The 12,326-nt window shown below is 34.0% G+C and overlaps 2 protein-coding genes across 4 annotated transcripts; one reads left to right on the top strand and one right to left on the bottom strand.

The window, feature by feature from the left end:
- Positions 1-6,174: 6,174 nt before the first annotated feature.
- On the bottom strand, positions 6,175-6,558 carry LOC110924033. The gene has a single exon (XM_022168077.1). The coding sequence runs from the start codon at positions 6,556-6,558 to the stop codon at positions 6,175-6,177; it is 384 nt and encodes a 127-aa protein (XP_022023769.1).
- A 2,891-nt stretch (positions 6,559-9,449) lies between these two features.
- LOC110923553 (F-box/FBD/LRR-repeat protein At1g13570) lies at positions 9,450-11,737 on the top strand. 3 transcript variants are annotated; one of them, XM_022167627.2, is made up of 6 exons: positions 9,450-9,660; positions 9,800-10,091; positions 10,188-10,836; positions 10,912-11,007; positions 11,099-11,257; positions 11,335-11,737. In XM_022167627.2, exons 3-6 carry the CDS (start codon positions 10,225-10,227, stop codon positions 11,593-11,595), a joined length of 1,128 nt encoding a protein of 375 aa, XP_022023319.1. In that variant the 5' UTR covers positions 9,450-9,660; positions 9,800-10,091; positions 10,188-10,224; the 3' UTR covers positions 11,596-11,737. The 3 variants fall into 3 exon arrangements, with proteins under 3 accessions (XP_022023319.1, XP_022023317.1, XP_022023318.1); XM_022167625.2 differs by having other exon boundaries at positions 10,188-10,854; positions 10,915-11,007; XM_022167626.2 differs by lacking the exon at positions 9,800-10,091 and having other exon boundaries at positions 10,188-10,854; positions 10,915-11,007.
- The last annotated feature ends 589 nt before the right edge of the window (positions 11,738-12,326 follow it).

Genomic DNA, 12,326 nt, shown 5'->3' with positions numbered 1-12,326 from the left:
AGTTGAAAGAATGATCAACAGTGTTATGAACAAGTGATATGGTCAGAATCACTAGTTGAAAGAATGATCAACAGTGATATGACCCAGTCATAGGAATTGCTTAATGATAGATAAATTGAATAACAGTAAAGTATAGTTATTTGATTAATTCACTATTGGATGAAAGTAAACCAATGAGTGATATTATTGCTGTTATATTGGAATTGCTATTATGTGACAAAATACTGATCGAGTAAGGTAAATACAAATAAATATAAAACCTTAATACTGTAAGGTATAACAATATATTTGTATAAAAATGGAATGAATTCACTCAGCATTCCCGCTGACAAAACCTTTTTCAAACATGTTTCAGGTAATTATCATAAGGCTGGATACGGCACTGAAAGGCATCAAGAAATGGCTTATTAAAGAAATATTGTTTTATAAAATAAAATTTATCTTTATTAAAGCTACCATTTTAAAATAGGGAGTTATCCCATCTATTTAAATCAAATCCGGTGTTTTCTAAACTCTGATATTTTTCCTAACTCACGGTCCTGATGAAAATTCCGCTGCAATGTTTTTCAAAAATAATCACCGGTACCACGGGACTGCTCACGGCACCCGATTCCGTCCAGGGTGGGTCGGGGGTCGTGACAGAAGGTGGTATCAGAGCCACTGATCGAGCCATTATTCTGAGCCTATAAGTGTTGTATTTAAACTTAAATAAAAGAGTTAGGAGATTGCTATTAACTGGTAGCACATCTGATAATATTCAAAGGTTGAATAAGAAAAGATGCCTTAGTATAAGTTAAGTCACTTGTTTAAGCTAATTAGGTGTTCTTTAATACCTAAAACAATAAAGTTAGGAAATTAATACAAATTAACTTACGTGTTATACATAAAATATGTATATGTCAATATGCACATATAATATCCTGGAGGTATTATTTTAATTATTTTGTGATATTAATACGTGAAAATATTTGTAATCCAGATGTCGAATGAAGTATCACATAATCCAGAAGTTCATGCTAATAATGAAAATCCTTTGGATAAAAACGCTATAGAAAATCTAATAGCTCAAGGAATAGCTAATGCTTTACCTTTAATAATTAAAGCTGTTAAAAATCCCATAGAACCCACCAAAGCCATGAGCAGTAAGCATACCCGTGACGATAGTTTTAACCATAGTGTCAATAGTGATAATAATAATATTATCAAAACCCCATTTCCTAATAAGAAGAAGGCGATGACTCTCGGGTGTACCTACAAAGAATTTCTAGCCTGTAAACCAACTGAGTTCGCGGGCAGTGAAGGTGCCACGGCTGCTCTGCGATGGTTGGAAAAGACAGAGGCTGTTCTTACGATCAGCAAATGTGCTAAAGAAGATAAGGTGATGTATGCATCTAATCTCTTTAAGGAAGAAGCCTTAGAATGGTGGAATACTATTCTTCAGGCAAAAGGAAGGACCATGGCTTATGCCATAAACTGGGAAGAATTCAAGGGAATGGTAGAAAGAAAATTTTGTCCTCCTTATGAAAAGGAAAGAATAACTAACAAGTTCCTAAATCATAGAATGACAGATGTGGATTGTCGTGAATATACGACAATATTCTTCGAATATGCAAGAATGGTACCAACTCTGGCTTCGCCAGAATCCGTACTGATTTCTCGTTATATTTGGGGATTAGTTAGCGAAATCCGAGACATAGTCAAGGCCGTTAGACCACAGACTATTGAGGAAGCAGTTGAACTAGCTAACATGCTGACAGGTGGACTAATCCGCACAAGAGAAGAAAACAAGAAGAAAGAATTAGCCCAGAAAATTTCCCAAGAACTCAAGAAGAAAGAAACTGAACCGTCATTGGAGCAACCTATCTGCAGAAACAGTAACAAAACGCATTCAGGACGATGTCGTTTTAGGAACACACCCTACTGTGACTTCTGCAAGATGACTGGGCACATAGAGGAAGAGTGTAGAAGGAAAACTAACGTCTGTTACAATTGCGGGGAAACCGGACACATCAAACCATATTGCCCGAAACTAACCAAAGCATCTGACAACAAGGCTAGAACAACAAACGGAGCTAAGAAGAACGCGCTAGCATACGCACTTACTACACAAGAAGTAGAGATGATTCCAGACGTAGTCACTGATATATATTTAAGTTAAGTTATTACTTGACCCTAGTACAAATAAAAGTTCATAAATAAATACATTCCGTCAAATATTTCCTCTATTTCAGATTCATAACAAACTTGTTTGGTTTTCACTTTCGTTAAATCATTTATTTGATCACTATCACCTTGTGGTAACATTTTCACAAATTTGAAGCTTGTGCTAATCTCGTTGCACCTCTTACATACGGGTTTAGTTATTCATTTATGTTGAATCCGCTTTGATCTATTCTATCAAAACAATCTTAACACAATCGTGTGCTAAGATAATGATACACAAATTCATTTCATATTTCCGTGTATCTATCAAGCGTTTCGTAATCCTTATTGCCTTATCATCTTCGATCGAAAAACTTTCTTCAATTATTTCAATCCAAAATAATTTTTTTGAAACATTCGGATTTACTACATTTGATTTACATCATGGTGAAACTCGTTTCATTCACCACTACTATGACACCTTGTGGCGTCATAATAAATTTGTAGCTTGAGCTATTTTCAAATTCACTCCTAATATACGAATTTTAATTTTTGGTTCATATTCTTAACCAATCTTACTACAACTATGTGTTAAGATAAAAGTACACAAATTCGTATTATATTCCGGTATACTTCTTAAACGTTTCTTTCATTATTTATCGAAAATTTTAGAATAATTCAATTGGTCTTTTTCATTATAAATTGAAACTCCTATTTTTGAATATCCAAGTTTTCTTCATTTAAAACTTTCAGTTAATTATACGGTGAAATTGTTCGAGCACCGTAATTATTAAAATTATTCCAAGCCTTACGACACCTTGCGAAGTCGTAGCTTATCATAAACATACAAATCATTTAAAACCCACGTATGTCTTTCGTTTGACTCATCATTCGAAAGTAGTCTTGATACAATTGTATATTAAGACAATGATACACTAAACTTTGTTGCAGTCCAGTGTATTCTTGCAATGTCAAACACACTGATTTTTCTCTTGATATGATTCGATAATTAACAATCATCTTCGTGCTATTATTTCATTCTGACCTTATTGATTCTGAGTCTTCCCCAGTTGCCAATCAAAGTAAGTCTTCTTTTGACCTTTATTCTAAAAAGTCATTTCACTAACTGTAAACAGATATCTATTGGATCATATATCTGTTGACTTGAACCTAGTCCCATTCGAAACTATATCATTTCATCTCATTCAGTGGTCATCGATTTCTTGAACTATTTCAGTTGGATTTTTTTTTTAAAAAAAACCCTACTGATACAACTAGTATTCACAAAATTTGACTCTGTGTCATTTACCTTAAAAGAATCCAGTTCCATTGACTAAATTATGACCTAAATCTAACAGAAATATCATAACCCAAATCTCGAGGACGAGATTTTTATTTAGGTGGGGAGGATGTAACAACTGTCACTAAAATCCATAATTAGGATGGCAATTAGCCATTAAGAAAACCCTAATTAAGAAACCCAAGTAATTCTGCACTAACCCTAAAATTTCCAGAACAATCAGAATCAGGATCATGGCCCCTAAAACTCAGGGGGGGCAAAACCCTAGTTACGATTATCTAAATAACTTGCTGGCCGTTTTGAATTTTATAATTTCATCGACTCAGCTAAGCTACTTAGACACGAAGCTACCTATAGAAACTAGGTTACCCCTCGCGTAGCGCGACGCCTATGGGGGGTACCCCTCGCGCTACGCGACAGGGTCAAATTTCAGGTATAAATAGTAGAGGTTGGGACTTGAATTCTGGCACAAAATCGACGAGAAAATTCGTTCTGTACGTTGAGATATCACCAGATTACTCCAAAAACACAAATCGCTGCCGCAATCAGGGTATAACTCGATCGCTATTACGATTCATTTCCGGGATCAATATGTCCAAAAAATGTCTAAGTGCCGCCCACATTGGGTTATGCTTTGTCGTTTGTCGATAATTCGATAAATGAGTTGAAGCATTATACTTTGTCGTTTGTCGATAATTCGATAAATGAGTTGAAGTATTATACTTTGTCGTTTGTCGTTAATACGATAAATGAGTTGAAGTATTGCACTTGGTCATTCATTGGGAAAATTTGATCTCGTAAATTATCGTAACTGCTGTATTGATCATTAACCCAGAATTGTGTGCTTGTTATTAAACTTAGGATAAAAAGGCTAATCAATAGACTAGACTCTGCTTAAATTGAATCAGCAATACATCAAGGCTTATCTGTAGACTAAACTTTGCCCGTAGAAATCTGCACTGTGAGTTCATTTCTCTTTTCTCACCGTTTGTGAGTCTATACTCTTTTGTCACAGTTTTATCACCTTTTTGTGAAACAATTATATTACAAAATGCTTTCTAAAAATCCTAAATGGTTACCAGTTATACTTACAGTGATTAAGTTATTATATTTTACTGGTATGGGAGGTATTATACATTATTTGATTCTCGTTACTATTACCCAGGAAGTTAGCATGACCACAATTATAACTAATATTATTCTTAAATTATTAGGTATAAATCTAAATGGTGCATGCCATAATAAAATAGTCAAGTATAATAATTTTAGTCAGGTTACTATACCCTGATATTACAATTAGTAAATTAATATATTTTGGTAAGTTATAGTAATTGACATGAAAAGTCATTATTCTAGATTGCATGACTTGGTGCTAGAGATAATATGTTTGACAAACTAATAAGACATCATTATGTCCAAAGTCACTAGCTGAAAGAATGATCAGCAGTGATATGTCCAAAAACACTAGTTGAAAGAATGATCAACAGTGTTATAATTAAAATCACTAGTTGAAAGAATGATCAACAGTGATAATGACCAGAAGCACTAGTTGAAAGAATGATCAACAGTGATAATGACCGGAAGCACTAGTTGAAAGAATGATCAACAGTGATAATGACTAGAAGCACTAGTTGAAAGAATGATCAACAGTGCCATGAATAGAATCGCTAGTTGAAAGAATGATCAACAGCGATATGACCAAAGACCTTAGTTGAAAGAATGATCAACAGTGTTATGAACAAGTGATATGGTCAGAATCACTAGTTGAAAGAATGATCAACAGTGATATGACCCAGTCATAGGAATTGCTTAATGATAGATAAATTGAATAACAGTAAAGTATAGTTATTTGATTAATTCACTATTGGATGAAAGTAAACCAATGAGTGATATTATTGCTGTTATATTGGAATTGCTATTATGTGACAAAATACTGATCGAGTAAGGTAAATACAAATAAATATAAAACCTTAATACTGTAAGGTATAACAATATATTTGTATAAAAATGGAATGAATTCACTCAGCATTCCCGCTGACAAAACCTTTTTCAAACATGTTTCAGGTAATTATCATAAGGCTGGATACGGCACTGAAAGGCATCAAGAAATGGCTTATTAAAGAAATATTGTTTTATAAAATAAAATTTATCTTTATTAAAGCTACCATTTTAAAATAGGGAGTTATCCCATCTATTTAAATCAAATCCGGTGTTTTCTAAACTCTGATATTTTTCCTAACTCACGGTCCTGATGAAAATTCCGCTGCAATGTTTTTCAAAAATAATCACCGGTACCACGGGACTGCTCACGGCACCCGATTCCGTCCAGGGTGGGTCGGGGTCGTGACAGTGCCATTGTTTTCGGACCTACCAGCTTCATTCCTTTTGTTATACTGGTTGGGATTGATATTTTGTGGAGTGTGGTAATTGGGGGTTCTTTGATTTCGACCATGACCACGACCGCGACCACGTCCACGACCATGGGAATTACCTCGGAAATTATTATTTCTTTTGAAGGAATAATTTCGACCATTACCTTTACCAAAATGGCCACGGCCACGGCCTCATCCCCATTTTCTTCCAGAGTCTTTAGTATCATCATTAATAACAGCATTTGCTTCTGGAATGGCTAATGATCCAGTAGGACGAGCTTGATAATTTTTCATTAGTAACTCATTGTTTTTCTCTGCTACGAGGAGAAATGAATTTAGATCAGAATATCTTTGAAACTTTTACAACCGATATTGTTGTTGCAAGTTTATATTTGATGCATGAAATGTGGAGAAAGTTTTCTCCAACATATCTTCCTCCGTAACAGTTTGCCCACAGAATCGGAGCGTTGAGCATATCCTGTACAAAGCAGAGGTGTATTCATTCACCTTTTTAAAATCCTGGAACCTGAGATTGTTCCATTTATCTCTAGAAGTGGGAAGTAAAACTTCCCTTTGATTATCAAATCTGCTTTTTAAATCTTCCCACAAAACGTATGGATCCTCAAAATTTGAATATTCAAATTGCAACATCTCATCAATGTGTTTATGGAAGAAGACATCGGCTTTTGCCTTGTCTTGATCGCTACATTCGTTCCACTCCGTTATCGTTTCCAAAACATCCATTGACTTGAGATGTCACTTAACATGTGCCGTCCACGGCATATAATTCTCTCCGGTGATATTAAGAGCCGGGAATTCAATTTTTGCGATGTTTGCCATTTTGTTGCTAAACATAAATAAGATAAATATTAAAATCTAAATACTCATTAAAAATGAGAAAACATATAAAGGTACAACTATAAACAAATAAATGAATACATAAGTACTGAAAAGATGAGGTGGAAGCTCATATATTAAGGTCGGCAACAATATTAATATTATGCCGGCCAATATTAAAACCGGGTGAATCATCTTTGAAATTTTTTTCTTGAATAACTTTAAGAAGAAGAGTGTTTGCTGTGAAAAAATGAGATTGATAATTGGTTATTTATAGTGGTAAATTATAACCGTTTTATAGCCGTTGTACAACGGTTATATATATGTAGGGGAATGTTCATTTGAGAAGAAAATTTAATTGAGAAGAAAAAGAACAAAGGGTAATTTTGTAAAACATTAAATAGTTTTTTCACTTATCTTAATTATTATCATTTTTGACTAATTAATTAGTCATAAAGACTATTATCCTCCACCTTAACTTTTTTTTCCTACACACATCAAAAGTTATCCTACATATTTCGTAATTCATCCTACACGTTGAAATTTATCCTACACAACTCATAATTTGTCCTACACAAATCGTAATTTATCCTACATTTTAAATTATTTTATATTATTTTAAAAAAAATATATATATTTTGAAGATAAGTTACAAAAAATTTAATGTACTAGCTATTAAAGAGGAAAACTACAAATTAATTACTTATGTAGATTTACCAATGTACCCTTGTAGTAACATTAAATACTTATATTAAATGAAGTAAAATAAAGCATTCTTATTGGTTGAAATTTCTTCTTTTTTCTTCTTATAAAAAATTTCTTCTCATTTGAACTCTACACTATATATGTATATGTATATGTATATATAATAAATGATGTATTAAGGAAATGTTATTTTATAAGATATAAAATTAGGATGTGTAATAAGAAAAAAATGTTAGTATACATGAATGTAAACTCTAAATTAAATGTTAGTATGTGTGTATAAATAAAAGTTAGATGCATAAATAAATACAAGTGCTATCAAATCTTTCAGTCTCTTTTTTTTTAAGTATGGGACTTAATTGTTTTTATGATAGGAGTGTCTGGATAACAGGGTCTCCTAAAGGAAAACAATCCCACAATACATAAAAAGACATGTTACGTTTTTGTAGTCCAACAACGATCGTATATCCATCGTAAGATACATCTGCACTGGTATTAGTTTATCATAACAATATAGTTTATATATTAATCAAATGCTTACTTTGATTATAATTGCTTGAACGTTTCCTTGACTAGAGCCTCGTGCTGATAACGTGTTATAATATAACAAGGATTAACACAAGATTAGTGCTAAAACTTTAAGAACTATAGAATTGTTATAAGAGAAAGAAGAAGAGAGTTGTATAACTTATGAAAGTGTATACATGAGGTGCATTTTTCCTTCTACCTTGAGCTAGTATTTATACTACAAGAAGATTAACTATTTGGTGGACAAGGTTAACTATTTGGTGGACAAGATTAACTATTTAGTAGACAAGGGTTACCCATAAGTTTGACAAAGAGTTCATCCACTTGCTTGGGTAAAATCTTAGAGGTAAATCTTGATCTTCATGGTAAACTTTTATATATTCATAACAAAAATAACCCTTTGAGTATGATGAATAATAATCCCTTAATTTTTTATTGTGTAAATTGACCAAAATACCCATAGTTATTAGAAAAAAAATATATAAATAAAAAGTCAATGCATATTCAGATCGGATTTAGTCATTATGAGATGTCTTTAACAAGGGATAGGCTAATTGTACATCCGCTTATTACTTTTTATACCCCTTTTCCAAAAAATCACATTAAATTGAGATCGAATCATATAGCTTCCTTAGCTTGCAGGATTCAGAATGGGTGGTTTATGAATCCAATAGCAACCAAACAAAGAGTAATTCGGAAACCAGTAAGACTTGGCTGGATTCGGATCCTATAGCAACCCTAACCAGAAGGATTCAGAAGGGGTGTTATCCGGATCCTAAATCATCCGTATTTAATTGAATTCGGATCCTTTAGCTATCCTAGCCTGCAGGATTTAATAGCAACCGAACTAAGAGTGATTCGAATATCATTCATACTCGGTTGGATTTTGATGCTGTAGCATTCCTAACAAGAACGATTTAGAACTTGAGGTATCCGGATTCTGAATCCTGCATACTCATTGAATTCGGATCATGTAGCTTCCCTAGCAAAAAAAAATTAGAATTGGTGGTTTTTACCCGATCAAATAGAAACCGAACTAAGAGTGATTTGAATATCATCATGACTTGGTTGGATTCGGTTCCTGTAGCATCCCTAACCAGAAGGATTCAGAACGGATGGTATCTGGATCCAGAATCACTTTATTTACTTTTTATGTTATTAATTATTTTAGAGAAAAGTAAATTCATTTAAAAAAGATTTGGTTTGTAATTTGTAAACGTAATTGCAACAAATTCACTCAAGTACAAATTATTTGCTTTATAATATTGCATTTTTTTGAACTTAAATATAAAAGTTTTATAGTAAACATAAAAGTATACTTTAGTAATTCGGGTATTTTATAGAGTATAACTAGTTTCGGGTATTTTTAGATATAAAACGATATTGTATTGATCTTACTGGTATTTTTAGATATAAAACGATATTGTATTGATCTCAAAATGTATACAATATGGATACTTACTGGTAGGGTCTGTCCGATTATAAACAAAAAATCATGAAATCCCTGAATTCCCAGGCCCAAAATATATGAGCCCAATAGTAGACCCAAACGAAACATCTTCAAATGCACTACCTGATGGTCTAGTCGGTATTCGCTAGTAAGAGAACGGGGAACCACCGTCTCGAACTCTCGATCGGAAGCATCGGATTTGGTATCTTTGCCTCCATCACATACCATTGACGGCGTTATGTTTCTTGTGTGTTCTTCGATGTTAGGGTTAGTAGACGGTTGCCGTTAATGTGTAGCCGAAGGCATCACTGAATTGAATTGTTCTGGTAACTTGTTCTTCACTTTCACTCTCCAATTTCAAATGTGCCATGGTGTTAAATTTATAATTAATTTAATTTAATTTAAAGGAAGGGTAGAATAAAATATTATTATAATATATGTACTCCTTGTTTCTTTGAATTGTAGGATTATTAGACGTAGGGGCTGTTTAACAATTTATTCATGATTAAGTGTTGAACCAATAAGAGGTCCGAACCAAATCAGTAAGAAGTAAGAGCCGGTATAATGATTAACCATTCAGAAGCAAATGTCTGACCAATTCAGATCAGAGGTCTTAACCATTCAGACTTTGTATAATGCTTAACCATTCAGAGGTAAATGTCTGAAACATTCAGACATCTGCTCGTGAAACAAACAGTCTGAACCATTAAGTGCTAAACGAGTAAGATGTTTGAACCATTAAAAGACTCATTAAGAGGTAAACAAACAGCATACATTCCTCCAAATGTTGTATCTATTTTGGTTATTATCTCTTTTATCTTAAATTTCTTTTAACTGTAACTAGTTTTTGCAGCATTTATTTACTATCAATCCAACAAAAAGAACTGAAAATGAAAACTAGAAGTATGTACAAAGCTGAACGAATGTCTTTGGATACGCTTCCTGAGCCTGTATTAGAAACCATACTTTGTTGTTTACCGACAGAAGACGCAGCAAGGACAAGTATTCTCTCTAGGGAATGGAGGTACAAATGGACCACTATTCCTAACCTTCGGTTTACTTTGCGTAATAGAACTTTGGAGCCAACATCTGACATAGCAAGTGCAAAGAAATACATGAACATATATGATGTATACCGAGTTTTGTTGCTGCGCCAGGGTCCTATACACGAGTTCACCCTTGTTATGGATGATTACTGGCAACGTTATAACTATTTTGAATTTTATCAGATAATACTTCATTTGTCGAGAAAACATATTGTCAAGAAACTAACACTTGATGGACATGATGACTCAGAGTTCATTTGGTATAAGTTACCCGAATCTGTTTTTACATTGCATCACTTAACGGACCTCTGTCTTTCTACTTTTGAGATTGACCATCCATCAATATTCAAAGGTTTCAGTAGCCTTCAACGTTTAGACCTGAGTTATGTAAAGATCTCTACAAAAACTCTTCTACATCTTTTATCCAATTGTCCATCACTTAAGAACTTGAGTCTGGTAAGTACTCACTTGAACATACGTTCTCATGTCAAGGACTTTCATAACTTATCTGAATATCGTAACGTGTTGCAGGACATTTGGGAACCGGGTGATAAATGCACTATTAACGAGCTACTCAAGTGTTTACCTGTGATTGAAGATCTTACTATGTCTGGTGATGTCTCTGAGGTAAAATTTATTCACCCTCACATATTATATATTGTAAGAAAAAATTTTTGAACTTTTGGCTGTTAATATTTGTTTTGGTCTATGGTTCAAGTGGCTAGTTGTAGACTCGGTTCCACAAGAGCTTCCAACCTCACTAATCCACCTCAAATACTTATGTTTGAATCAAATGTGTCTTGTTGGGCGCCACGGATCAGCTTTTCTTCTTTGTTTGATCAAATGTTCCCCGAACTTGGAGCATGCGCACCTAGAGGTGAATGATATAATTACATCACGTATTATGTTTGTTTTGACTCTTACTAACACAAAAAATTACAAACTTTCATGTAGATGGAGTGGGGTCTGGACTTCTCCGCTGTAAAGGATGAATATTCAGATGTTTGGTTGGAGCATCTGAATGAATTAGATGTCTGTTTTGGCAGCAACGAGCTTCAGACGGAGTTTGTAAAGTTTATATTGGCTAGGTCACCTAAGCTGAAGACGGTGAGCATACTCACTGTGGTTGATCGGAAGCAAGACTCTAAGATGTTAAAAACACTCTTACGGGCCCCGCGTGTGTCCCCTGGAGTAAACATTTACACTTGGAAGTGAAAATTGCTTCAAGACCTTTATATCACTCACTCTTTTAATTTTCTTGAGAAGTAATGTTAAGAATTATGATGATAACCTAAAGTTTGTATGGCTATTTTGCTAAGGTATCAGTTATTTGAGATTTGTGACTTGTTTTTAGTTATCCGGTATTGTGGTCATTTTTTGGTCCATTATCAGTTATTGTGTTAACTCATTGTTTGATATTTACTTATTTTGATTTTGATGTTGGTTCACTGGTTTCGAAATTATTCAAGTAGGCAGTAAAAAGAAAAAAAAAATAGGAGTATGCAGTACTTTAATGGATATAATTTACTATTTTCACAATTTAATTAAATTCTTTTGGATTTTTATTGGATATTGGATGGACCTTGAATTTTAATTTTAATATATGTTTTTAATGGCCAACGAATCCTTTAAATGGGTTAACGGTGAAATTCATCATATCGGGATCGCCTCCGAATCGGGGAAACCCTCACCTGGGGCCGAAACCCATGAACACTCACCCGAAGGCATGACAGCGCGTTGTGGTAAAACCAGCTCAGTTCAAGATCGAACTAGTGATCGCCACCGAGTTTCTCATCATCACCAGATGTTGCTGAAACTAAGGGGCAGGAATCGAACCTGGGTCACTTAGAACACTAGGTCTCTCCCTTCCCACTCCAGCACCAGCTCATTGGCTTTTTTTTGGACGGCATATAGTTAGGATGTCGCTAACCGGGTTAGTAGTTAGT

Source organism: Helianthus annuus, chromosome 16 (assembly GCF_002127325.2).
Source record: "Helianthus annuus cultivar XRQ/B chromosome 16, HanXRQr2.0-SUNRISE, whole genome shotgun sequence".
NCBI lineage: Eukaryota > Viridiplantae > Streptophyta > Magnoliopsida > Asterales > Asteraceae > Helianthus > Helianthus annuus.
This window is presented reverse-complemented; position numbering and strand designations above follow the sequence as displayed.